The sequence below is a fragment of the Pseudorasbora parva genome, chromosome 21 (genome assembly GCF_024679245.1).
Source record: "Pseudorasbora parva isolate DD20220531a chromosome 21, ASM2467924v1, whole genome shotgun sequence".
NCBI classification, from domain to species: Eukaryota; Metazoa; Chordata; class Actinopteri; order Cypriniformes; family Gobionidae; genus Pseudorasbora; species Pseudorasbora parva.
In genome coordinates this window covers 28,610,150-28,636,893 of record NC_090192.1, presented here as the reverse complement: position 1 = coordinate 28,636,893, position 26,744 = coordinate 28,610,150, and the positions used below count along the sequence as shown (strand labels likewise).

Genomic DNA, 26,744 nt, shown 5'->3' with positions numbered 1-26,744 from the left:
CTAAAAACATATCTAATAATATTTAGCTCTTTCAAGAATATAATACGTTACCCTATTTCATGTGTTGATTATGCGTTTTAATGGATTATGCTCTTTAAAAATGCAGACTTAAATAGGTACCGGTAAGCTTTATAATGTATATTAACTCTGCTTAAGGGCTGTCCGGGACTATAGACTTTTCTAGTCGACTAATTTATTGAAGACATTAGTCGAATAATCACACTTCAAATTACCAGTAATTGAATTACTTAAATATACACTGAGGAGAAAACTAAACCATATATATATATATATATATATATATATATATATATATATATATATATGCGTAATATTCCTATTCCACGCTTAAACACACAAATAAAGCTTACAGCAAAACACCGGCAAATTCTGAATGTTTTGGGGGGAAAATAGAAAAGAGACATTTTAATTATTTATTAATAAACTAGTGTTTATTGGTCAGGATGGCTGCAAAGATCTCCGCAACCTTTCATAAGGATTACATAATCAGAATCAATGAATTTGATTCTGTTCATTTTATTTTATTTTGTTTTAATTGGTTAGTTTAGACATTCCATTCTATAGAAATGTCTGCGAGGAGAGTAGCATATGCTCAGTTTCGCGAGATATGTTACGCGAGAGAAAGAGGTGACAAAGCACATCCTGTTTGTTTTCTTTATTTTTATAAAGCATGTTTTTTTGCTATTGTGAGTTTACACAAAAAAGTAGACCCTTTCGAATTATGTATTACTCTTATCTTATGACCAAAAATGACGGAGTAGTTTTCGAGAAGTGTTGTTTCTGAAAATGTCAGTGATCACGCCGGTGCTTCGAAGTCATGCAGTAAAGCGCTATACTTTAGCATCCTTCCACGCTGCGCACAAACACGTGGATATGTGCCTAATAATTAGAGTAAGCAGCGATGGAAAGCTGCTACTTACATGTTTCTAATGATAAGCCAAATTTGAGGTCAACGGTGAACATTTGGATTTCCTGCACAGTAATTACCACAAGAACCCGGAAATAACAATCTGTCCCTTATGGATTGCGTGACTTTGCGGCTTCCATTTTTTTTCTGTGACTAACTGACTAATACAATTTTGGTCAACTAAGCATCTTTTAGTTGACTAAACATTATGGGAAGCCCTATTCTGCTTACAAATATTTATGAAAATATATAGTGGATAACAAAGTCTATTTTAATTATGAAAGAGCCCTAAAAATGAGCAAGGGTGATTATAAAAAGCATTATAGATACTTCTATAATTATATTTTATATAATTTTGGCCACAGGTAAAGTGTCACCAAAATAGGGCATACAGGGAAGAAAATATTAAAAATGACTGAGTGTGTGTCTAATGAAGTGTTAAATGGATGTACCTGAGGAACTGGAGCGGCTGCCCATACTGCTCCCCTCTCGATCGCATCCTCCATTCTCCACCTGCTCCAGCTTCTTACGTGCTACACAAGGGCACAAACACACAGTGAGTTCTCTGTGATCTCGTTCTCTCATTCTCAGTGATGAACACACACTCCTGGCAGAGACAGACAGCTCAGTATCAGTAAAGAGCTGATGACTGAGTGCCTGTACTGCTCGGTGCCCAATTCAAGCGGTACACCTGCTGTGGGGGGTTATGACTTGCTATAAAACTCCCACACACCGGGCATCTGTAGCATCCATCAAATATGCAGAATTAAGGTTCACATTTAACATGCAGACCTTGAGAAAGCTTTTGAAGATCACAGGGACCCAAATGGGAGATGGAAAAAATAGATTTTTTTAAAAATACCATCACGTACTGTATGCCTCCTATGACACAAAAAGAGAGTCCCAAGGTGCACATTCTTCTCCCTTTCTCTCCCCTCCTAGAGATGCTATGAAACGGTCTTGTGCCCTAACGTAGCCTTTCCTGCAGATTCAGGCAGGCACAGATACATAAACTCAATCTGTCTGCAATGAACGTCAGTCTGCCCCACCGAGAGCGTCAATATGGCTTGATAATTACTAACAGTGCCTGTGGGCTCCTGGGAGCATAGAGGAGTAACTCGCTATTAAAATAACAAATCGAATTCTAGTTAAGTCATCTACACACAGTGGAGAAAAACAATATGAGAGTGGAACAATATAGCCTCTATTCAGAATTGTTATGATTCTGGGTTTTTTCTGTCTTTCATTTTGTATTAAAAACATTGGCATGGGTGGTTCTTAACTGGGGGGTCATGTCGCACAAAAATGGGTCGGCGTTGCTCTGATAGGATAGACAGTAAGGGGGAAAAAACAATGCTAAATTAAATTAAACTTACAATTGTGCATATGTAGGATAGAAAAATAAATAAATACAGATAATAATTATCTTTTAATAGGGAGGGAAAGCTTCCCATATTGACGTCAAAGGCCACATGTCCAATTCTACGGTATTTTGGCAAGAATTGCTTGGTAGAAGCGAGCCAAATAAGATGCCAGCATGGACCTGTTGCGTGACATGTCCTCATCCTCAAAAACATGAACAAAACTATGCAACAGACCAAGACTACATTAAATACTGGTTTATGTGTAAAATGTTTATGCATTTATAACATCTAAAATGTTCCTGTCATTTAAAGTATTTAGCATAGTGTTGTATTTATGCAGTTCATTCTGATATTGTTATATTACTGTTTTTTAATTGGTAATATTTTATTACCATTTTGGTGCTTTACATCCTTATACATAGTTTTCACGTGATGTCACACCCATAGTGGAAACCAGGGTGCGAACTACGGGGGAGCTAGGGGGAGCACGGCTCCCCTAAATAAGACATGGGCTCCCCTGAAAACGTGATTTGTGAAATTTTGGGGGGTCTCAAAAAATATTGAGACAGTGTTATTTTGAGGTGCAATTTTAGTTTTGTGTAATGTAATCATCGTGGATTATTATATGTAAAAATGCTAAAAATATATAATTAATTCATGCTTGATGGCGATTTAAATCTAATTCACTTCAATAAAGATAACTGTACATGCTGTTCTTGTCATGACCATCAAGGTGTGGTGGCGTTGCGGTGCAAATTCCACTCATGTTAGTTTTTTCTACGAATCTTTGAGTTGACATGTACTGAACTGTTCAGTACATGTCAACGCAAAGGTTCGTAGAAAAAAAAAAAAACGAATATCCACTTCTTGATCTTGGATTTCTGGACAAACAGCAAAGTAAGCTGACCCCAGGCCTCTGTGGTCGATTCTGTGTTAAGGCATGTTATTCCCAATTATGTGTTGTGGCTGGGTTGATATAGGTATGTGTGACTATCGATGTCTTAAGCCTATTTGAACGGAGGAATTATGGTATTCTTCTGTAGCCTGACGAATAACTTTAACCGTTGTTCATGTGAACTCAAAGACAGCCGGATGCTTTGTTTATAGACTATTTGTGGGTGGCTTTTTGACCTGTTAATTCGTGTTTTTTTCCCTTTATTAAAATCAAAGATGTTCTTCAATGATTGTATATTAAGAGCAGTGACACGTGTGTGTGCATTTTGTTTTGTGATTTCACCGGAAAGAATGAGTCCCTCTCCGCAATGGCATTAAGCGATATATTGACATGCTCGTCTGTGTGTGAAGGAATATACAAGTCCTCTTTTGAGGCACGCAGAACCTTTTACTGTATAAAAAAGGTTCTGACCCCCCCCCCCCCCACACACACACACACACACCTTCCCTTTTTAACAATGACTTCAGTGCCGTTCTTTGTTCTATTCTCAGAGAAAAGCTTAACTCCAAGTCTTCCATTCATGATAATAGCTGATTTAAAAGAACGCCGTTTGCCAGCTTCTGTGTTTACTAGTAGCACGCAAGCACAACTCTGCCGTCATTATGTTAAGCCCCGCCCACCGACTCTATACACGATGTGATTGGCCCGACCAGAGCTTGGTTTTTACAGCTCAGACGTGTATTGAGTTGCTAGACGATACTCGCCACAGATTAGATTTCTAGGCTATTCACCCCTCCCATTCAAAGCAAGAAAAAAAAAGCTACATGGGCCGGCACAGGACAAAAATGTCTTTGTCGAAGAGCCTAGAGAGTGACTAGCCCTCTGCTCATTGACATCTCCTCTGCTCATAACCAAATAGCTCATTGGAGTCATATTCTTGGTTCATCGGCTTGCAAGTACATAGTATGCAACATCAATACGTTATACACTGAATTTAATATTTTAATATCATCATTTTAGTACATTAAGGGACTTTAAGTCCTTTTCACGTTAAGCATTGTTTAATGATTGTAATACTCAAGCTGTGCAGCCTGTGAATATTTTGCCCTCAAAGTCTCTGTACCAGTCACGTAACTGAAAACTATGAATTGACCATGAAACGGTTGTTTTGTAAAAGCAATTGTGCGCGTTTGAAGTTTTTTTTGCCTTTCTCACTATTTCTGGCCTCTAAAAATAAAAATAATAATCTAAAAATAATCAATACCTGAAAATAAAATGTATATGTAAAAAAAGGATTTATTTGAGCTGCTAACCCTGCGTGAGCTGTTTGGTGAGGTCTTTGATGTTGGCCGCCTGTTTTCTCTTCTGAGTGACCAGTTCGTCTCGTAATTCCTCCACACGTGTCTTTAGTTGTGAAGTCTCCGACTGCAGCAACGATCTCTCCGTCTGCAACGCCAAAACTTCCTCCTGCCTCTGTTGCTCCTCTCTCTTCAACCTTTCCGTCTGAAAACATAGGCAAACTGAATAATGTCTCAAAATCTAAATGAATAAAGGTTTTGTATGTGTGTGTGGACTTGCTCAAATTAAACTCGCCAATCAATACACTTAAACCAAAATAACAGTAAGGGGAAATTATCTTGGCTATTTTCAATAATAGTGTAGGTTTTCCAGTAGCAAACAAACAAGCTACTTATTCTGACAAGCAACGTAGTTGCTGATTTGTTTTATTGGAATAGTTCCTTCAAATATATGAGATCATTAAGGTTTAATTGGTGCCATCACTCAGTAGTGTTCCTGTGCAGCATTTCACAGCACCTTTCATGTAGCTAATAAGTATTTAATTAAATGTTGTTTAAAAATGTTTTCACTTCTGATATAAACTATTTGCATATTTATTATATATTGCATTTAGTTTAAATTTGTGCTCAAGTTTTATTCCTTACGCCAATTAAAGGTGCAGTAAGCAATTTCCGAGAAACAATGTTGATATTTAAAATCAACCCAAACAAACACACCACAACTTTCATCGCTCTGCCCCCAAAATGCATGCAAACACAATGCTGATGGATTTCTCTTTATAATAGCTGAAGCGAAGCAAAATATTAATTTGCAAAAAATAAAGTGCAGATGGTGAACAAATGACAAGGAAGTAGAAAAATGTACATACAGTACACAAGAGTATATACAAGCAAGAGTTGGTTGTTAGTTAGTCTCACATAGCCAGATCTTCATACTGATGGCAGAAGACTGCACAAGAGGACATTTTTTTGGACATGTACAGCAATCAAACACAAATTTGTTTTGTTCCGTGTTATGTTTAGGGGCATGAAAATGTAAAGTCAATGTCTCTGCAATAACAGAACGACTGCATCTATAAATTATTAATTTAAAGTACGTTGTGCAAGTTTACTGCAACAATGGAGCATCGAACATCACATACTTTTGAAAATCCAGCGTTTAGTTGATCCTGGTAAGCACTCATTGTAACTGTTGTAAACGCGACAGGCATTTGTTTCTAGGCGACCGTTAAAGAATGCAACACAGACATCTTGCGGGAAATCCTGTATAATTCAACCAAACAGATGAAGACCTTGAAACCCCTGAAGTGTTTGTGTGCCATATGCATCAGACATTCAGCCAACAGTCCGTGTGTATGAGGTCTGAAGCGGAGACTAGTTGTTAGTAGCCAGCAACACACCAGCTCCAGACAAACAATGACTTTTTGTAATGTCTCCCAGCCATCTCTCTTTCTACAGTCTTTCTTCAAATCATGATTGCATACGCCACCTACTGCTGATTGGTTACAGGTGTGTTGTGGTTAGATCCACTTTCAAAAGCGTTTTGTCAGAAATTGTTAACTGCACCTTTACGATCCATGTAAAGTCTGTGTAAAGTCAAAATTAAATGCGTGTTCTGAGTTCGTCACACCACAGAAAAATTAACCATCCAGCCAAATTTGAATGATAAAAACACCAGCAAGTAAAAAAAAAAAATGCTTATCAAAATCTTGAGAGAAAAAAAAACAATATTCTCAAACGCAGGGGGTGTGTCCACTGTCTGCACTGAAGCCACACACCCTTTTCGTTTTTTGGAAATTTAAATAAAGACACCAAGCTGTTTTGCAGGTCGTTGCAACCAGGTAATTTACGTGACGAAGGTATAACTATCTAACAAAGTATAGGCTGTAGTAACTAATGGTATTGACAGTAACTCACGACTGAGCGGGCGAACTGATTCAAATGTGCTCTAGTTATTATATTGTTAGGAGAGGGGCCATGCTCAGTGGCTCCAGTGCATCACCAAGCCACTGGTTTAGCCCGGCCAAAAAATCCTGAACACAGAAATACACAGTTCACAGTCTTTGTAACGTGTTACAGCAATACATTTCTTACATTTATAATGCGTTTAGAAACAAATCTCAGAATAGCCTTTACGAGGACCTTAATGTGGCAAAAAATACTGCTTTGATTTTTAAACTAGTGCCTTGTACTGTATTAGCCAACTACTGTTAGGGTAGGTTGACCGCAGTTCAACTACTTTTAATTACAAGTAGCTTGTTACTTGGCATGGTTTCGAAGAAATCTCCCCAACACTGATATACATCCCATATACATCGCCTTACCATTTCAGAGAGGGATCTCTCGGTCTCCTCTAGTTTGCTGTGCAGCTCTCTGGAGCTGTTGTTCAGTCTGTCCACCTGGGCCTGTAAGCTGTTGTTCTCAGACTGGAGCTGAGCATTTTTACTGGTCAATTTCTCAGTGAAGCCCAGAAGCTCCGCCTCTCTCATCCTGCTGCCTTCAATGTCCCGCTGCAGGTCAGTGATCTGAGAGTTCAGATTCTCCACCTCCTCCCGCAATGATGCAATTTCCTGATCATCCCTGAGAAAGACACACACACATCAGACACAAAGACCAACAGGTGTACCAGCATTCACACTGGACCAAATGACTACATAGACCAGGGGTCACCAACTGGCGGACTCCGGTCCGGATCCGGACCGCGAGATGCATCCATCCGGACGGCGAAGCCTTTTGACGTAATGAAATAACTAAATGCCAAATGGGATTTTAAAAATAAATAAATAAATAAATAATCACATTTATATCAGGCAGCTCAGTAGAACCATTTTTTCCTATGTTGCCACGGTTGCGTTGACAGTTAAAGGGGTCGCACACCAGACGCTCAGCTCAGCTCCGCGTGCGTCTCAGGTAGGCCTATCTCACACCGGGCGCACACATACGCGCAAGCTCAGTTTTGAATCGACTTCTGACAGAAGAACTGCACGATGGGTGTATCTTGTAGCACATGATGAAATAAGTATGTATGTACATGGACGATTTGAGGGAAATATAATATAAATTTAATAAATCGTGCAGTTCGTGGCGTGTCCGTTTTTATTTCGGCTCCCATGTTAACGGGTGAGTTTGCACACCGTTCCGTCTTTAAGTTCAACTCTTTTGAAATGTTATTTGAGGTTATTTACGTTTTTCTGGATTTAAAGGAACAGTTGAACTAAAGAGATAAAATGTTTCTGGCACTTTTTTCATTTTTCCAACAGTGGCACTTTATTTTTACCTGTTTGCGTTTCTGGATAATATTGCTAATGATTTTTTACCAGTGCAATTTGAAGCACAGAGAGAGCAGTGCTGAAGATAGCCTACATTTAGTTAGGTAGAGACTATATATGTGAATGAACATAAAATTATGTTATGAGATTTCTGTTTTGTTTTTTAACAAGGAGGGTTTGTGTTCTTGTTACTGTTTATCTCAGTTCAGCAGAAAAAGCACTTGCTAGTAATGTTGAAAATGATGTATTTTCAGTACAGATTTAGAGATGAAGGCATTTTTTCATTCATCATTTTTTGTCAGACATGGCTACTGGTTAAATTAGATATTTTGTACCAACGTAACTTAAACAGAACAACCTCAAAATGAGATACATTTATTAAAGGATTACCTATTGCTTTAACAATATGAAAAGCCATGTTTATCTATATGAGAACATAGTATATTTTGTTCAATAAAGAAACTTTTTTTAATCTACACTAATTTCTTTAATATGGCAAAAAGACATCAATTCATGTTTTTAGGTAAATAATTGTCTGGACCTCGGCCAGTGAGGAAGGTTTATTTGCTGGACACAAATCAATTTTAGTTGAAGACCCCTGACATAGACTATAAAAGTATCTGAACAAGGAGTCCAAAGACAAGGTTTAAAGACGCACTAAAGACAAGGTTTATCATTTTTGGGAATACAAATAACTTGTGTGTAATAGAGTTTTAAAATACCCTTAAAATACTAATGAGCAAATACAGCTGACTGACACGTTTATGTGCACACCAGAAGTGAAATCAGAGCAGGCCCTGAGAGGCGGACACAGAGGTATGAATTATTCTGTCAGTGCTGCAGGGGCCCGTGTGATCACGCTACTGTGGATTCACATCCACCTGCAGTTCCTGCATCAGCAGGGTCCACCAACTGCTGGGAGATCACTCAAGGTCAGGACGCTTTACTGATGCTCCATGTTCAACAGAAGCAAAATGAACAGTCTAAGGATCTGAGAGTAGGATGCAAATGCAATTAAAACATGCACCTAAGAATCCTGTAGTGAAGTCTGTAGTGTCGTCTAAACTATAATAGACCTAAATCAGACCAGACTGCATATTTATATCAACATGAACAAAAATGAGGTTGAGGAAAGGGAGTACAGTCCAGTGTTATGGTGCATTGAATAAGCTTATCTTCTTATTTTCAGTTTTCTTTTTCATTTCAGTTTTACTATTTTTTTTACTATTTGAGTTTATTTTATATGTCAACTTAAAATGATTAACTTTTGCCTTTTTTAAAGTCCATCTCATTTGTTTATTTGTATATTGTGTACACAATTATATATTGTGTTATATTTTATTTTATTCCTTTTCAATTAACTTATTTTAAAAGGTTTTTTTATTAACAATTGCAACACTAATATAATCTACTTAATATATCATACCGGTAGTTGTCTTTGTTCTTCATCATAACAAAAGCTTTCATACCATTATTTTAATTATATCATAAATTAACAATGACAATATTATTAACATTTAAAAAATATATATTAATCAATGATATTTTCAACATGCAAGTAATTACCTAATTCTATATATTATTTATACATTTTATTTTTTATTAATAAATTATTTGTTTTTCTATTTATTATATAATTATTTCTACTAATTTATATGAACAAACATCAGTTATTACCTTTAATTATTTTTACATAAATATACTATATTTATAAATTTACTTTATAAGTATACTATGTTTATAAATTAGCAATAGTCTAGATTATAAAATGCAGTGGAGAAAAAAAGTTTATTGATAGTTCATAATAGGCAGTTCAATTTGTTAATTTTATTTGCATTAAAGCTACATTTTTAAATAATCATAAGAATTGTTTCAATAGCAAATTATGTTTGCCTTGCATTGAAATTGGAATCAGGAATTGTAAATCATAACTGGTATTGTGGCAACTCTAGCCTCGACAAATGGATCCAATTCAAGACCTAAAAAAAAGTGTTAGTCCTGAATATCAGATCTGAAAAGCAAATTGGAATTGGGTGCAGTGTAGACAAAGTTCAGACTCGATGAGCTTATAGTTAAATGAATAATAGATATGATATGGTTAGAGGTAGGTAGCTGTAGGCAAGAGTGTTCAGACCTCTGGTGCTGCTCCTCTAGTCTAGTAATGGCAGAGAGTTTTTCCCTCTGGTTCTGGATCTCAGCCTTCTGTCTGTTAATGATCTCTCTGTATTTGCAGAGTTCGTCTTCCCAGCGGGGCCGTTCATCCTCCAGGCACTTAACCTGAGGGCCAGAGAGAGTGCCAAAGCGTCAGAACAATGTACTTTTACAGAGTCATTTCATAGTTATCTTTAGAAATGAGCTTCCACCTTGGTCCGCAGGGTGGTCAGTTCATCCATGCCTTCTTTAAAAGTCCTCTTCAGATCCTCCAACTCCTTAATCTTAGCCTTGTGCATCTGCCAATCAAACAAAAGGACCATGAAAACCCCTCTTTCGAACACCCAGCCATTGTTCATTATTGTAATCACAATCAGTAGAGGATGCCTGCTAGGCAACACTATGTTAATAATGCTAATGAGAATGCAAATGCTAATAGCACTGTTTCTTGCACAGGGGCAACTCATTGATAAGGGAGTACACACACTCATTGTCAGCCTCGGGTACTAATGACGCTTGGTGAATGGAGGCTCATTTACTCATAAATACATTTAAAAGCAGGTGGCAAAGTGCCATACGGACCAAGAGGCATATCTCAGAGGAGCAGTGGCAGAACCAAATACTCCTCGCTGCAGACTGTAGCACGGTGACGTCACGAATATTGCGTCACGAATGTGTTAGCGCGCATGCGCAAAGTGACGTTTCGTCGGTATTTAATACGCATGCGCGCCGATGATGTCACTTTTGTGTATTCGCGCATGCGCGTACATTCATTTTCAACTTCAATCACCTGAGGATGATGTTAGCGTTCGCTCGAAAGGTATGGATTCCATGGCAGTAAGTCAATAAGCAGTGTATTTATGTTGTTTTTAACAATTGTGTGTTTGTGTTAACAGCTTTTAATTGTTAGGGATGCTATATAGAGCGTCATAAATGTTTAATTTATTAATGTTTAACATGTGTGGCTCTAAACAAATTAATGCTTTGAAGATGTCTTAAAATAGAGCAGAAAGACTTAAATTAAGGAAGTCATGTCATTGATTGTTGCATGCATTGCAAAAATAAAATAAAATAAAAATCCTAATTTTTGTCTTGTTTTTCCAAATAGATACTTAAACATCTTTAAACAGAGATGCATTTACATGGAATGCAAATGTAAATTGGAGTCTCAAAAGAATTAATAAAATTATGGGAATTTATGTTGAAAACAAATCAAATATCTGTCTGTCTGTCTGCATGTCATGCCAATCTGTAATGTGTCTGTCTGTTTGTCTGCATGTCTGTCTGTAATGTGTCTGTCTGCATGTCATGCCAGTCTGTAATGTGTCTGTCTGTCTGCATGTCATGCCAGTCTGTAATGTGTCTGTCTGTTTGTCTGCATGTCTGTCTGTAATGTGTCTGTCTGTATGTCATGCCAGTCTGTAATGTGTCTGTCTGTAATGTATGTCTGTCTCCATGTCATGCCAGTCTGTAATGTGTATGTCTGTCTGCATGTCATGCCAGTCTGTAATGTGTCTGTCTGCCTGCATGTCATGCCAGTCTGTAATGTGTCTGTCTGTCTGCATGTCATGCCAGTCTGTAATGTGTCTGTCTGTAATGTATGTCTGTCTGCATGTCATGCCAGTCTGTAATGTGTCTATCTGTAATGTCTGTCTGTCTGCATGTCATGCCAGTCTGTAATGTGTCTGTCTGCATGTCATGCCAGTCTGTAATGTGTCAGTCTGTAATGTCTGTCTATATATATATATATATATATATATATATATATATATATATATATATATATATATATATATATATATATATTGTTTGTCTGTTATGTCTGTCTGTGTCTATCTATTTATCATGTTTTTGTTTCTGATAGACTGTAAACTCTCAGTTTATAAACTACTTTGAACTAATGAATCTTCAAACTTCATAGCTATTGAAACTATTTCAAAATTTCAGGCTAGGCTTTCTCAATCTAAAGTTTGTCTTGAGATTTTTTTTATCTTGTTTTTATTCTTAATGAAGTAAGTCTCTTAGGTACTTTACAGACAAAGCCAATAACACTCAAGCATATCTTTATCTAACTTCTTCCAATAATGCATTTTAAAATATTGTCCTGGTATAATCCTGTACCATGTTAATGCCTTTCTTCAAAATTATTCAACTTTGTTTGTGCTATATTTTATCTAAATTAGGTGTCTAGAACTGGTGTGCATTTTCCACAGAACACAAACAAGAGTTTGGGGTGGGGTGCCCTGCTCATTGACACTGTGCTTGCACTGCACTCTCCAAGGACTGCCCACCCGGGTCTGCTCCTGACGGCGGATGGCGAGTCCTGAGGTGATTTCATCCAGATAACGAGGATGGGGCTATTGCTCGGGTTGAATGTTTTTTTTTTAATGATGGAGGGAAATTTCAGGCTGAGTAGATTTGAATGGATTGTTTTGTGTGTATGCGATATAAAAAATGATAATGTTTGTACTTTGTATATGTGTGTATGATAATCTGTATGTGTACATAATTCTGTAATTATAATGATAAAAGCGATGTCTGCTTTGCTTTGAAATAAAAGAAAGTTGTCACTCTTATGAGTTATAATTTGGGATATAGACATAGACACTGAAAATGTACTGTATGTAGTCAGTTTAACATCAAACTACTTTATTGGCATAAATGTTTTACATGCCGTATTGTCAGAGAAACTGTCCAAAAAAATATAATACACAAAAATAAAGAAGAACAATGTAGGCTACAACTTAATGTGAAAATAATACATTTATACCATCTGCCATTATTTTATACAATTAATGATCTATGTACATAATAATATTAAGGGTGGTTATTTATTTATTTAGTGATATTATTTTATTTATGGTCTTAGCGTAATTAGTTTATACGTTTGTAATGCATGGGGCATGTAATTCTTGCAAGTTTCTTTGTGTGTTTGCTGTATTGAATTGGGAATTCAAATTAATAATTTTTGTGAGGCTAAAGATGAATTTCCACCGGCGTGGACAATAAAGAGTTGTAATCTAAACTACACTTAGTTTAAATAAAATACACAGCCATTACAGAGTATACTTTGTAATTCCTTATAATTATATCAGATGGCATGGTCAAAACCAAGGATATGTGTACTCCGTTTTGCTGTTTTTTTATTATTACTTTAGCGTTTTTAACATTTTATCAACCTATTATGTCAAGTTTTCTCATGCATTTTAAAGACGTGGGACGTCAAACAAGAAATCAAAACACGTGACATCACCGCATAACGCAAATAGTACACGCATGCGCTGTCACCACGTTATGGCGCATGCGTTTTAAAGATATGCGATACGTAATATACGTAACGTATATTCGTGAGGTCAGCGCGCTACAGTCTGCAGCGAGGGGTATCTCGGCAGAACGGCTAAAAGAAGCAAACCAAGGAAAAGATATATGAGGTGTAACATGAACAAACACTAGTCCCCAAAAACTGTAAAACTGACTTTATGAGGCCTCTGTGACCTAGAGAAACACTACTCAAATTTGAATTGAGAAAATGATATAATATACTGCTTGCAGTAAATATACAGTTCCTAGTAGGCAAGACTGTACTGATATCGTTCAAACTCTTTGGATTTTTCTTAATTGTATTATATGTATGCTCTTAAAACGACTTATCCTGAAGGGATAAAGTAAAACTGCACCTCTTGCTGGTCTGTCTGCTCTTGTTTTTGCTTCTCCAGCTCTCCTTTGGTCTCTCGCAGCTTTGCATCCAATTCATTTGACTTAATCTCCTCAGATTCCTGCAGGAGACAGAGAGGGAGGTTTGAAGTTTGTAACAAGCCACACAAATTGCAAATTAGCTTACATCCCCCTAAATGAAGATAAGCCACACAAATTGTGTTTAGCGGAGGACTAAAGGAACCATTTTCTAATAAACTACAGCAGAATGCACTGCCTGAAATGCACATCTCCAACTCATTATAGATAAAGTAAAACGGGGTTTGCATTCTACATGGAGGATAAATGTTGTGTATATGGTGCCCTCTAGTGGGCACACTGATCTCATAATTGAACAGTACCTGGTATGTGCGGATCATGTCCTGGCAGTTTTTGCGAATCTGTTCCGTCTCTTCTTTTGCTTGAGTCAGCTTGGCGGTCGTTTCTCTTAATCTGTCTTTTGTTTCCTGTTATTAAAGAGACATTTTAAAGTAAAATTGGCAACAGAGTGTTGTAAATGTTAACTAAAATGAAAGCTATTCAAATTGTTTTAAGTCATTTAAATAAAGCTGAAATATATTGAAATATAAATATTTGATATTTAAATATGATGATTTGCTGTGGCAACCCCTAAAGGCAACAGCCGAAAGGAAGAGGAGGAGGAGGAGGAGGAGAAGGAGGAGGAGAAGGAGAAGGAGAAGGAGAAGAAGGAGAAGAAGGAGAAGAAGGAGAAGAAGGAGAAGAAGGAGAAGGAGAAGGAGAAGGAGAAGGAGAAGGAGAAGGAGAAGGAGAAGGAGAAGGAGGAGAAGGAGAAGGAGAAGGAGAAGGAGAAGGAGAAGAAGGAGAAGGAGAAGGAGAAGGAGAAGGAGAAGGAGAAGAAGGAGAAGAAGGAGAAGGAGAAGAAGGAGAAGAAGGAGAAGAAGGAGAAGGAGAAGGAGAAGGAGAAGGAGAAGGAGAAGAAGGAGAAGGAGAAGGAGAAGGAGAAGAAGGAGAAGGAGAAGGAGAAGGAGAAGGAGAAGGAGAAGGAGAAGGAGAAGGAGAAGGAGAAGGAGAAGGAGAAGGAGAAGAAGGAGAAGGAGAAGGAGAAGGAGAAGGAGAAGGAGAAGGAGAAGGAGAAGGAGAAGGAGGAGAAGTTTAAATTTAAATATTAAAACTTAAATTAATTTAAAAACAAAACTTAAAAATTTTAATGTAAAAAAGACAAAAGCAACAAAACAAAATCATAAAACTTAAAATTTAAATGAAAAACAAAACTTTAAAAATAAAGGCTAATTTAAAATATTAATAAATAAAAGTAATACACAAAATTACAATAGCTGCAGCAAAACAACTCAGACAAAATTAGAAACAATTGGCTGAAAAGTCAAAACTGAATTTTGAGGGGGAAAACAAATTCATAGAGACTTAGCATTGGTATTGGTGATGCCTTCTTTCATAAAAAAGATGCCATTAAACAAATATTTAAAATATAGGTTACTGTCTTTATGTTGTTTCTACATTAATTTGAAGATTAAATATTACATTATTTCAATATAAAAATATTGCAAAAACTTCAGTGTTGGGTGTGAAATCACGTTTAATTGCACGTTTACATTTTTTAATTCAATTGACACCACTAATAAATAAATAAATCTCTCTCTCTCCCTCTCTCTATATATATATATATATATATATATATATATATATATATATATTTTTTTTTTTTATAAAGCTGATGGCTGAGTAAGGCTTCAGAAAGGCCTCAATTGGCATTCAGTATATTTCCACTGACCCACTCACAAGACCCATACAAGGCACTAAAGACGACATTACAAAGTCCATCTCACAACAGTGGCTGTGAAATAATTTTACAATGTGACTAAAATAGTTATTGTGCGCACAAAAATCAAAATAAGGACTTTATCCACCAAGCTATTGATGCGAACTCGACGCATGCGCGAGAATATGACACAGCTCCACCGCTCGAATATGACCCAGAAGAGGAGGGCCCCCACGTCAAAGACCTACACGGAAAACCATAACTTGGCGGATAAAGTCATTATTTTGATTTTTTTGCGCACAAAAACTATTCTCGTCGCTTCCTAAAATTATTGTACAGCCACTGTAGTGAGATGAAGTAATGTAGTAATGAAGTCTTTAGTGCCTTTTATGGGTCTTGTAAGTGGGTCAGTGGAATATACTTAATGCCAATGGAGGATTTTCTGAAGCCTTTCTCAGCCATCAGCTTTCAACAAAGATATCTTCATTTGTGTTCCGAAGATGAACGGAGGTCTTACGGGTGTGTAACAACATTAGGGTGAGCCATTAATGAAATCATCATCAAATTTTTGGGTGAACTAAAGGGTGAACCTTTAAAGGGTTAGTTCACCCAAAAATGAAATTTATGTCATTAATGACTCACCCTAATGTCGTTTCACACCCGTAAGACCTCCGTTCATCTTCAGTACACAGTTTAAGATATTTTATATTTAGTCTGAGAGCGTGAAAATGTATGCACTATACTGTCCATGTCCAGAAAGCTAATAAAAACATCATCAAAGTAGTCCATATAGGACATCAGTTGGTTAATTAGAATCTCTTGAAGCATCAAAAATACATTTTGGTCCAAAAATAACAAAAACTACGACTTAATTCAGCATTGTCTCCTCTTCCTTGTTTGTGTTCAATCCTCAAATTAAGATTCAAACGGACATGAATAAGCGTATTGATTCATGATTTGGATCGCGTGTCAAACTGCTGAAATCGTGTGACATTGGCGATCCGAATCATGAATCAATATGCTGATTCATAACCATTTGAATCTTTATTTGAGGTTTCAAGAACATCTTTTTCAAATCTTATGTGAAAGAATTAGAAAACTGTCGCTGTGCCACTAATGAGTGAATTCAGATTTGCTGTTAATGTTTTTCATTGTTCATTATCTAGAAAGGGGGGGGGGGGATTCTCGCAATTTCTAATTGTCATGATTGTAACTTCACAGCTGTAACAATAACGACAGAGATGATGACAATATCGCTGGAACTTTCAGAGCAATTTTTACTTTAACTTTAAGCCTTTATTTACAATGTTCTCTGGATTACCTTGTGAGCGTCTGTTTCACTCTTCAGTTTGTTCTGGGCCCATTTTACTTTGATGACGTGAGAATTGATTTCTTCCTTGACTTTTTCCAGTTCACGGGAAAGTCTCGTCACCTCGTTCTCCTGCAGAAGCATAATCAAAGACAAACGCAACTGAGAACATGTACAGAATCAATGCATATTGTAGATTCAAACACCCCATCAAGCATCAAAAACTATTTTTTAATAATGACCTTGGCATCATAGAGCTGCTGCAGGCGTCCTTTTTCCTGGGCCAGCGTATTTCCCCGCCGGGCCTGTTTGTCTACTTCTGCTGTGGCCTCCCGTAGCTTCTTCTCCAGCTGCTCCTTCTCCCTCCGCAGGTCCAGCGCTTCCTTTTCACCTCGGACATACTTCATCACCATTGTCTCCTTCTCCTGACGTGCCTCCTCACATTTCTTATTGGCCTGGGATGCATAAATAAATGTAAATGCATGAAAACGGTTTATGGATCATGTGAGATCTGACACCTTACCAGCACAAATATAATTGGATGACCGATATATTGTCAAGGCATTCTTTGAGAACACTTGGCATTCTTAATAATCAGCATCGGCAGATAAGTTTGTTTGGCCAAAGTGTCAATCAGAAGCAGAATTGTAGTTTATTTTGACAGCATGTGGGACACTAGCGTTGATTTCTTGCGTTTTGCATAAAATAAGAACACATCGTTGCATGAAACAAGGACATATCAAAGCTAGCATTTTGCATGAAACAAGGACATATATTACAAACCCAGACTCTTTTAAGACCCAGAAAATTGTAAAGATGTGCTCTCATCTATGCAGCAGAAGTAGAAGAGGTTCAGTCAAAAAGCTGCATTTGTGACTGCATGAGAGAATAATATGAGCCGTAAGCCTCCCGCTGACACGGTGCACGCTTTTTTTAAACATCACAACTGACATAACATTTAGAATACTTTGAGTCAGATACAGACATTATTATGTTTGACGTCACTACAAGTAAATAACCCTGTTTATTAATAAAGTCATGTAAACGCGGTTTACTTGCATTGTCAGTTTACTGGTTTGTATGTAAATGGGGAAAACTGGTTATTTCAATAAGCTGATATTTGTTATCAGCTTCCTGAGTTATCAACTTACTGGTGTGCATGTAAATGACTGAATATCTGATTAGCAAAATCAGTAGTACCACAACATCATACATGCACAAGCATGCGCACACACACATTAAAGGGGGGGTGAAATGCTGTTTCATGCATACTGAGCTTTTTACACTGTTAAAGACTTGGATTCCCATCCTAAACATAGACAAAGTTTCAAAAACTAATGTTGGACATTTGATGGGAGTATTTCTGTGTCAAAAATACTCCTTCCGGTTTCTCACAAGTTTCGGAGAGTTTTTTTCGAGTATGGGTCGGCTTGACGTTAATAGAGCGGAAGGTCCTTGTATGGGCCGTACGGGCTCTTCCCGGTAGGGTGCGCGCTCGCGTGACTAGAGCGAGAGAGAGGAAATGCACGCCCATAAACACTCTCTCAGCTGCAGATCCACTCGTTCGTGAACACTTATGTTGAACACTTATGCCGCGCTCCACTTTATTCCTATGGGTGACGTCGAGCGACTTCAACGCTTCAGCACAGCATTCCGGGAAGGCAGCGCTGCATTTGAACCGATTTGAACGCAGAACTGACAGGAAGCTTCACAACATCGCTTCAGTCGCGTCGCAAAGTGGATTTCCACGGTCACTGCTGTCACAGGACTTCACCAAATCATACCAAAGAAGTGTGTTTTTGACGGAGCGGTCCCAGCGATAAAGGTTCGGTCCTGCTTTGGAAGCAGGCGGTGAGTAAAACTGCTTCAAATATCTCTGCTGTTGGCTATCGTTGCGTGAGTAAACATCAGTAAACAACACGATCGCGTGCTTCGTCATTCAAATGCGCTAACGGACTCCATTGTTGTTCTATGTATAACGTTACACTAGTCTGACGTGCAAAACCGTTTTGCTTGCTACTGCTAAGGTTTAGTGGCATACAATAGTCCATAAACCGAATCATGTCCTCATAAACTGCGAGTAAAGACACACAAATGTTGACAGGTCACTAAATACAGTCCATACCACAGAGACGGACGTCCTGCTGTTGCTGTTTCTCCTGTTCAGTTTATTTCAGCCTCCGAATCTGATTCTGGATCATTATCTGTATTAGCTGAATCTGATCGATAGCCATGGGTTTCTCCACGCTTGAGGACGTCACCGCTTTGTGCGCGATCGTCATTCTTTAGCTCCGCCCACACGATACGCCTCCAGGCGCTCGGTTTTTTCCGGAAAGACTCGGTACAGCCCATATTTCTTTTATAAATATAATAAAACTAAAGACTTTTCGGAGATATGAAGGATGCAATACTACTCTATAGGTACTCAAGATTGACATGAGATTGACTGAAACTAAGTTAGACTTAATAAACATCAAATTATTTATTTCTAATTTAGTCAATATTATGCAAAATTGTTATGCATGTGTTTTTATGGGTCACCCTGCTCTCTAAGATATTGGCATCATCCATCAAAAAAAAGCAATATCGGTTGACCCTTTCCAAATATAATACAACATCTGTAATAACTTCTATGATTTATCATAGTTGATGTGTCCAGACTCCAAAGGCAGTGAAAGGGCAAAAGAGAGGGAGGCTCTCACACTTGACTGAGGAGTTTACATGAGAGTGAGGAGCTGTTTGAACAAGTCCTGCCAAACCAAACACAACTCTCTTTCCACATTTTGTGCATATTTTGTATGACTTTAGTCCTCAATATCTGAATGCTGGACTTCACTTTAGCCGCCTTTGTGTGGGATTAAAAAAGGATGAATACAAATACAAATGGAAACCTAGAATCTGACATCCTGTATAAAAGCAGAATACAAAATGCACAACGACTGATATCACTGTAAGACTGACGTGACTTCATTTTAAAGATGCTTAGACACAAAGGGCAGGAACTGAAAACCGTTCAAAAAATAATTTAGCAGGGTTCTTATGCAGGAAGCCTTTGTTTAGACTGTCTCCATAGTGATGACCTCTCACCTGTTCAAGCCGATAGGCAATCTCCCTCTGTATCTGCTGGATGGCATTCTTAGCAGCATGATCCTGGTGAACCAGTTTGTCTCTGGAGTCTTTCAGTTCCTTCAAAAGTTCCTCCACCCGGCTTTCAAACTGGTAAAACAAGAGATGTGTTCAGTTAAAATGTCATGACTGCAGTAACCATAAACATATTCATCAAGACAACAACAGATTCAGCACTGACAGACAGCAGACAGATCAAGTTTACACGTCTAGCGAGTGCAATATGACTAAAAATACACTGGTGGTCGGTCAAAAGTTTGAATTAAGATGATCCTTTAGAATTCATTCTAATATGCTGAGTTGGTGCTCAAGGAACAATTATTATTATCAATGTTTCCACACAAATACTAAGCAGCATATGCTGAAAGCATCCATTTTCAAAATTGATAGTAATAGGAATCGTTATAAATAACTGAGCACCAATAACATTGATAATAGCTGAGCTCTAAATAAGCACATTAGAATTATTCTGAAGAATCATGTGACACTGAAGACATCACAGGAATAAACTACAGTTTAAAAGATACTCGAATAGAAAACAGTTATTTTAAAATGTAATCATTTTTCACAATTTTACTGTTTTTACTGTGTTTGTGATCAAATAAATTTTGCCTTCCATCAAAAATTTTTTTTTTCATAACTATTAGAAACTTTTGATCATCAGTGTACCTACACAACATGCCATCTTCATTTAATGTCAAGTTCTGGACTGCTTATGAAAATATATTCAAATGATATTGGACTAAGTGACTGATAGGCTCCATTCAGGGTTTCACAAAATAAATGCTTTTCTTTCTGACAACCAGATGTAGGAACCAAGTGTTACATTTTCATCACAGTGCTGCTATTGAATGAAAAGTAAAGAGACAGGCGATGTTTCATTCAGAAGAAGCGATTATCTGTGGGTCTTCAGATGCCTGTTCTGTGGAGAGACCATGACAACAAAACATGCACTATAGTTTCACGGCATTACTGCAACACTTAATTACGGCTTCTCAGCCATTCCCCTCCAAGCCGCTCTGTTTGATTTGTGTTATTACCCCTCTATGACAGGGGGCTCTTTCAGATTGAACTGAACTACAGAGTCTCATAGCCTGGAGTCGCTCTCAAACAAACCCGCTTTTCCAGTATCAGATGAAAGCTCTTCAGGAAACAAGTGTTCTCTAATCAGTGAACAAGGGACAGTCATGGTTGTCCCTCCAGATCCTGAAGAGGTATTTAAATAACAAATAACGGCATTACGACGAGCACACCTAAAATCTGGATACACTGAAAATGAAACTGTAACGTGGGCATGAATATACACTAGTTCAAAAGTTTGGAGTCAATAACAGTTTTATTTTAAAGAAGTCAATACTTTCATTTAGCAAAGATGCATTAAATTGATCTAAACAGACAGTAAAGACATTTGTAGCATTATAAAAGAGTGCTATTTCAAATAAACTGATTATTTTGAATTTTCTATCTATCTGAGAATCCTGGAAAATATGTACCAGTTTCCACAAATATATTAAGCGTCACTGTTTCCAACATCGATAATAATAAGAAATGTTGCTTGAGCACCAAATCAGCATATTAAAATGATTTTTGAAGGATTATGTGACACTGAATATTGGAGTAATGATGCTGAAATTTCGCTTTGCCATTCCATGAATAAATTACGTTTTTAAAACAAATTTAAATATAATTTGTTATTTTATTTCACAATATTACTGTTTTTTGCCACATTGGTAAGAAGTCTTGTTTCAAAAACATAAAAAAAAAAAAAAACTTTTGCAAAAAAAAAAAAACACGGTATGCATAGCATAGAAAATGCAAATTTCACGTTGAATTGTGTAAGTTTTGCGACAATGGTTCGAGAACGTTTTCTTGTATTGCAATAGTTGGACAGACAGATAGCCAGGTTATCCAAAAGACGAATAAAGACACACACACACACACACACACACACACACACACACACACACACACACACACACACACACACACACACACACACACACACACACACATACACACGCACAAAACAATATATAGTTGTCCATTACCTTCTTAATGGTGCAAAGATGCTGTTTCTCCGTCTCCGTCCTCTTCTTCAGCTCATCCCTCATGTTGTCTTTCTCGGAGCAGATGCCCAGAATCAGCTCCTGATGTTTCTTATTCTCATCAAGTAACCTGAAAAACAGTTACCAGCTGTCACTACCAATGTTAGCACATTGTAATACACTGGAGCTGCTGTAATGTGATGTGTGAAATAATGCTTGTTCCGTTGTGTCGTCTGTGATTTGCTTGTTGTAAATGAGAAGCATATTTGTTCTAAACAGGTGACCTAAACCATATCGAGAACAACAATGAATTGTTTTCAATAAAGTATCAGGCACCAATATGAATCATAACAGAGAAAAGACCATGTGAGAGGGAACAGGTGTCCATGAGCACCAGCGATCAGACAATACTAACAGCAGGTCATGCAATGCAAAGCTGTGGACTGCTTCCAATATGAGAGTCAGCCAGATGCCCTTGCAAAAATTAATAAAGGCAGAACAGGATGGGGTTTTAGAGCAGAAAGGCTCAGGCTGATCACAGCATAAAATAATCAATGGCACAAACAACAAAATAAATCATAGTTGAGTTGAGAGCTTGCAGAGAATTAAATGTCATGAAATAAATAGCCGATGACCCATAAAATAAAACAGACAATTCTTTTGCGTCATCTTCACTGAAATTATACCAAAATCATATATGCCCAGTTTCACAGACAAGGCTTAAATTCATGTTTGAGCTGTCTTTCCTGAAAGCACATTGCACTGATATATCTTAAAATACTTCAGTGCTATTGTTTTGCCTTAAGATGCACACCAGTAATGTTTTTTTTCTAAAGCACATTACGCTACTTAATTGTTAAAATTGAACTAAGGTCTAATCCTGGCTTAACCTAAGCCTTGTCTGTAAAACCAGGCCATGCAGTTTATATTATATTCATAAACAAATTAATCTTAGCCAATTCTTTCAATGAATTAGTCAAAAAGACTAAATACTCACAGACTAAATAATTATAGCTTTGAATCATCCAAAAAAAAAAAGTGTGTGCACTGAAACAACATATGACTTTTATAATTCAGTATAATTACTGGCTGGTTATTCGTATAAAAACATAAACCTAGTTAAGTCCAATGCAAAAGCATTTTTATAATGAATTATTATTATTACTATTTAAAAAAAAATTCAATATGTTACAAAGAGAAAAAATAAATTATTTTCATAAAAATACATACTTTAATAACTATATAATAATTTGTGCATGATGATCCAAAGAACATCAAACAAAAAATGTATAACAATTTTTTTTATCAAATATAATAATTATTATTTTTATAAATCTATATATAATCTATTACATATATTTATTATAGAAAATACAACTGCTGCACTAGGTGTCTTAAGTAAAAAATATTAGTATAATGTATTTTATAACAATCTAAACAATACTGATTCATAAACTCATTTACCTTAATTATCTGACACTGGGTACATTTTATTGCCACACACTGGCGATGAAAGATAGTGAAGTTTATTTTCATGCAGGTAAGAATGGCAAATTCAACTAATGATTTACCATTTCCTGCTGCTATAAATCTAACACTAGCAGTGGACTATAACCTTTAGTTGAGCTGATTGACATAGCTATTAATCAACAGCCTACCTCTTGATTGCTTTCTCCTGTTGGGAATACTTGTACTGTACACACTTCTCAAATAAAGCCATTGAGTTCTGGTCCTTCTGAAGCCCATTGGGAGGACTCCCCTTTCGGATGCCCTCTGACTGACTGTTCAACAGTTCATCCTCCAGCTCATCCAGCAGAGACTCCTGAGAAAGAGAGCGCTGGATCTCAGACATCAGCTTCCTGCTGCAGTCAGTGTCATATGGGTTCATACTGGAGTTGGATTGTGAGTTTTGGGGTACTGAAACAACATCTGGCAGTTCCTCACCCTGAGCAGCTGGTGTAGGAGTCAAAGGAGTCCTGTTAAGTTCTGTTGGGCTATTCAGTGCATCAAATTCTGTGGATGAAAAATCATCAGTCCCATTTAGAACAGACGGAGAAGATTCCTCTCCCTCATTCTGTGTTCCACCTTCTGATTGTGAAACCACCCCCGCTGGTTCCTCAAGGCCAGAAACGAGTTCTTCAAGAACTGTGGGAAATGATTCTGCAACACTGTCATGGACAGCTGTTGGAGTCCTGGCATCGTCAATGGAGGCTGTTCCACTGTCACAGCTAGTGTTCCCATCACCCTGTGCTTGTTCTCCAGGTCCATTCTCTTGCTGAACCTCTGTATGACCTTCTCTGTCCACACTTCCTGAATGAGTACTATCCAGCTCAAGACTATCCAGCTCAGTGTCTTCATACTGTTCTTTTAAAATAGGTTCACTCTCATCGCTGAGGACATCGGTTGACCCTTCCAGAAAAACGTTGACCTCTGAACTTTGTGAGGGGTCAGAGGCAGGGGTCGGTTTGCTCTGAGAATCCAACGGCTCCATGATCTCCATCAGCTGCTGGCACTGGAAAACACAACACACACAAGTGACTCACATGCATGTGAAACTCAAAACAATGCACTTGCCTATTAAAAACATGACTTTTATGATCAGCTGTCATAAAACATCTTTATCAAGGGATAACCAGCTGAAATAAAGCAGACACATTCATGGCTATTTTACATCAGATCTATCACCAGAAAAATAGGAAGTTGTGTAAAATTTGTGTGTAAACAGTCTCGTCACACTGTCATGATAGTGCCATTATTAGAGCAAAGTAGATTACTGCAACTGTCCAAAACCACACATTTCCAAGATTAAGGTGTGGTCCTTTCTTTCAAAATAAGGACATGACTCTCCTTCCACCCAGAGGCAGTTTTGTGATGACAGTATTGTAGAACTAAAGTGGCCCGCCTTTCTCACGCCCAACTTGCCTGATACATCATTGTATTAGGATTCAGTGGCTTACTGCATTACTTTCACAGCTAAATGCCTATAGGATGACACTGGAGCAGAACAGAAAATACATGGCAGTGAGGAAAAAAGACATTGATTTTGTGTAAATTCACACTGAATGAGCGAAACTGGGGCAGAAGCCCATTCAGCAGGAGAATGTGTTACAAATGCTATCAGGATGAGACTTACAATAAAGGGCTATTTTGAGAGCTTACTGTGAGAGTTAACTATTGTGCGAGAAAGAGGAATTGATCTCAACTCAAGCACCTTAAGGTCACAAGTTAATTTTTGAATCTTGTGTAGCAAGTTCTTGGCCACTTCTCTCAAAAAACATTTTATTTTTGTAGGGCCGTTTACGATATCGTTTTCTCTCGTGTTCCTATTGGCTTCTTAACTCTGGGAATGTTTCTACAGTTGGGAGATGCAATAGACCAATTTTTCAATTGTCAAAACCTTTTAAATAATCGATCAGCGCTTTTCAAATTTAGTAGATGATGAAAAATACTGTTTTACATAAACATGTAACATATGACAAAAAATATTGCCACAAAATATATCCATTTATTGTTTTTGTATTTATATGTATTTATTTATATATGTATACATACTATAACATTTCTCATTGTGTTGTAACCATTCTTTTATCATTTTTATTAAAATGTATTCTTGCAAAGAACACAAATACTGTTTGAGAGACTTGTCTGTAGTATTATATGTGCGACTGCCAATAACTCGACTAAAACTTTAAAAGGTCACCAGGTTCTCATGCCTCTATTCAAGCAGACATTCTCAACTGTCAACCAAAATGAAACATTTGATAATTCGCACTCACAGAAACTCAGTTAAATACCTTAAAAGGTGTCAAACGGGTGCTAAACGTCATCACACACTTTATTAAGTACTTTCTGTTAAAAAACAGATTTTGACTCGCATTGAATTGTTAAGCAATTTCCGGCCCAGGTTAACTTCCTTTTTTTCCCCTCTCTTTCTTATCTGTCTTTATCTTTAGTCTCACATACATCTCATCATGTTGGTGCATTTTTTTCTGTAGGGGTAGGATGGACAGTGCTCAACCCACAAAAAACAACCAGACACATTTCTCCCACCAAACGAGTTATTTGTTATCTATAAACAACATTAAAAAAGAGGACTAATAGCAAATAAAAGCAGTAATGATCAATATAGTATTCATTATTTTGAGGCGAATGACAGATACTGCTGTTTCCACACAGGTGCAGTTAGCTTTAGCACACCGGCTAACCTTTCCAAATACATCACATTCTACGTGTTAATGATAAAACACCTGCGTTGTCCGCACGAATTAAAATAGATACAGTGTTAATGTAACTAATTATATAATAGTCAATTATATTAAACACCAAAAATACACGTGTAATTGTGTTGTGTGTTGATCTAGTGCTGCACAACATTCTCAGGCTGATCAGATGAGTTTTAACCGCTATATTTGATTATAACAAGACATTTAGCTTGCTATGATGATATGATAAGAGTGTATTCATTAATCTTATAGATTATAAGTATATAACAATAGTATATATCAGCCAGCTGCCATTGAGTTCACTCAATGACTTAGCTTTCGGGCTAATTAAACATTCGCTTTTGTAGTTGGGATCTAACATTACTAGACATTTTGGTTTACAATATACGACTTACCGGTTATGTTAAATCCATTTGAAATGTCACACACAAGCTGCCGTGATAAATAGTGAGTGTCCGTGTGAGTGATTTCTCGAGGTGACACATCAACAATATGGCCCCTGAACGCACCGATAGCGAGGAATTACGAACGCCGAGATGGCCAGCAGGCAGTTAACTAGAACGCAGTATCAAATACTGCCACCAGGGGGAGCCGAGTCGCCCAAATTACTTTTTTGGAAAGTTTCTGACACTTGTGTTTTTTTGTGTGTTTTTTTCCACAAGAAGAGGTGTTGAAATACTTATA

The 26,744-nt window shown here is 37.3% G+C and overlaps 1 protein-coding gene across 3 annotated transcripts in view; it reads right to left on the bottom strand.

Moving 5' to 3' along the window:
- Positions 1-26,595, bottom strand: part of ccdc186 (coiled-coil domain-containing protein 186) — a 39,721-nt gene extending 13,126 nt beyond the window's left edge. For all 3 annotated transcript variants that reach the window (XM_067430344.1, XM_067430345.1, XM_067430346.1), the window contains exons 1-13: positions 26,456-26,595; positions 23,496-24,349; positions 21,841-21,967; positions 19,754-19,882; positions 16,909-17,121; positions 16,679-16,798; positions 13,961-14,065; positions 13,583-13,681; positions 10,118-10,204; positions 9,889-10,031; positions 6,810-7,065; positions 4,501-4,690; positions 1,381-1,461 (exon numbers count right to left, since the gene is read on the bottom strand). In XM_067430344.1, the coding sequence (XP_067286445.1) occupies positions 1,381-1,461; positions 4,501-4,690; positions 6,810-7,065; positions 9,889-10,031; positions 10,118-10,204; positions 13,583-13,681; positions 13,961-14,065; positions 16,679-16,798; positions 16,909-17,121; positions 19,754-19,882; positions 21,841-21,967; positions 23,496-24,337 (2,392 nt within the window). In that variant the 5' untranslated portion in view covers positions 24,338-24,349; positions 26,456-26,595. The remainder of the gene's footprint in view (positions 1-1,380; positions 1,462-4,500; positions 4,691-6,809; positions 7,066-9,888; positions 10,032-10,117; positions 10,205-13,582; positions 13,682-13,960; positions 14,066-16,678; positions 16,799-16,908; positions 17,122-19,753; positions 19,883-21,840; positions 21,968-23,495; positions 24,350-26,455) is intronic.
- Between the last annotated feature and the right edge of the window lie 149 nt (positions 26,596-26,744).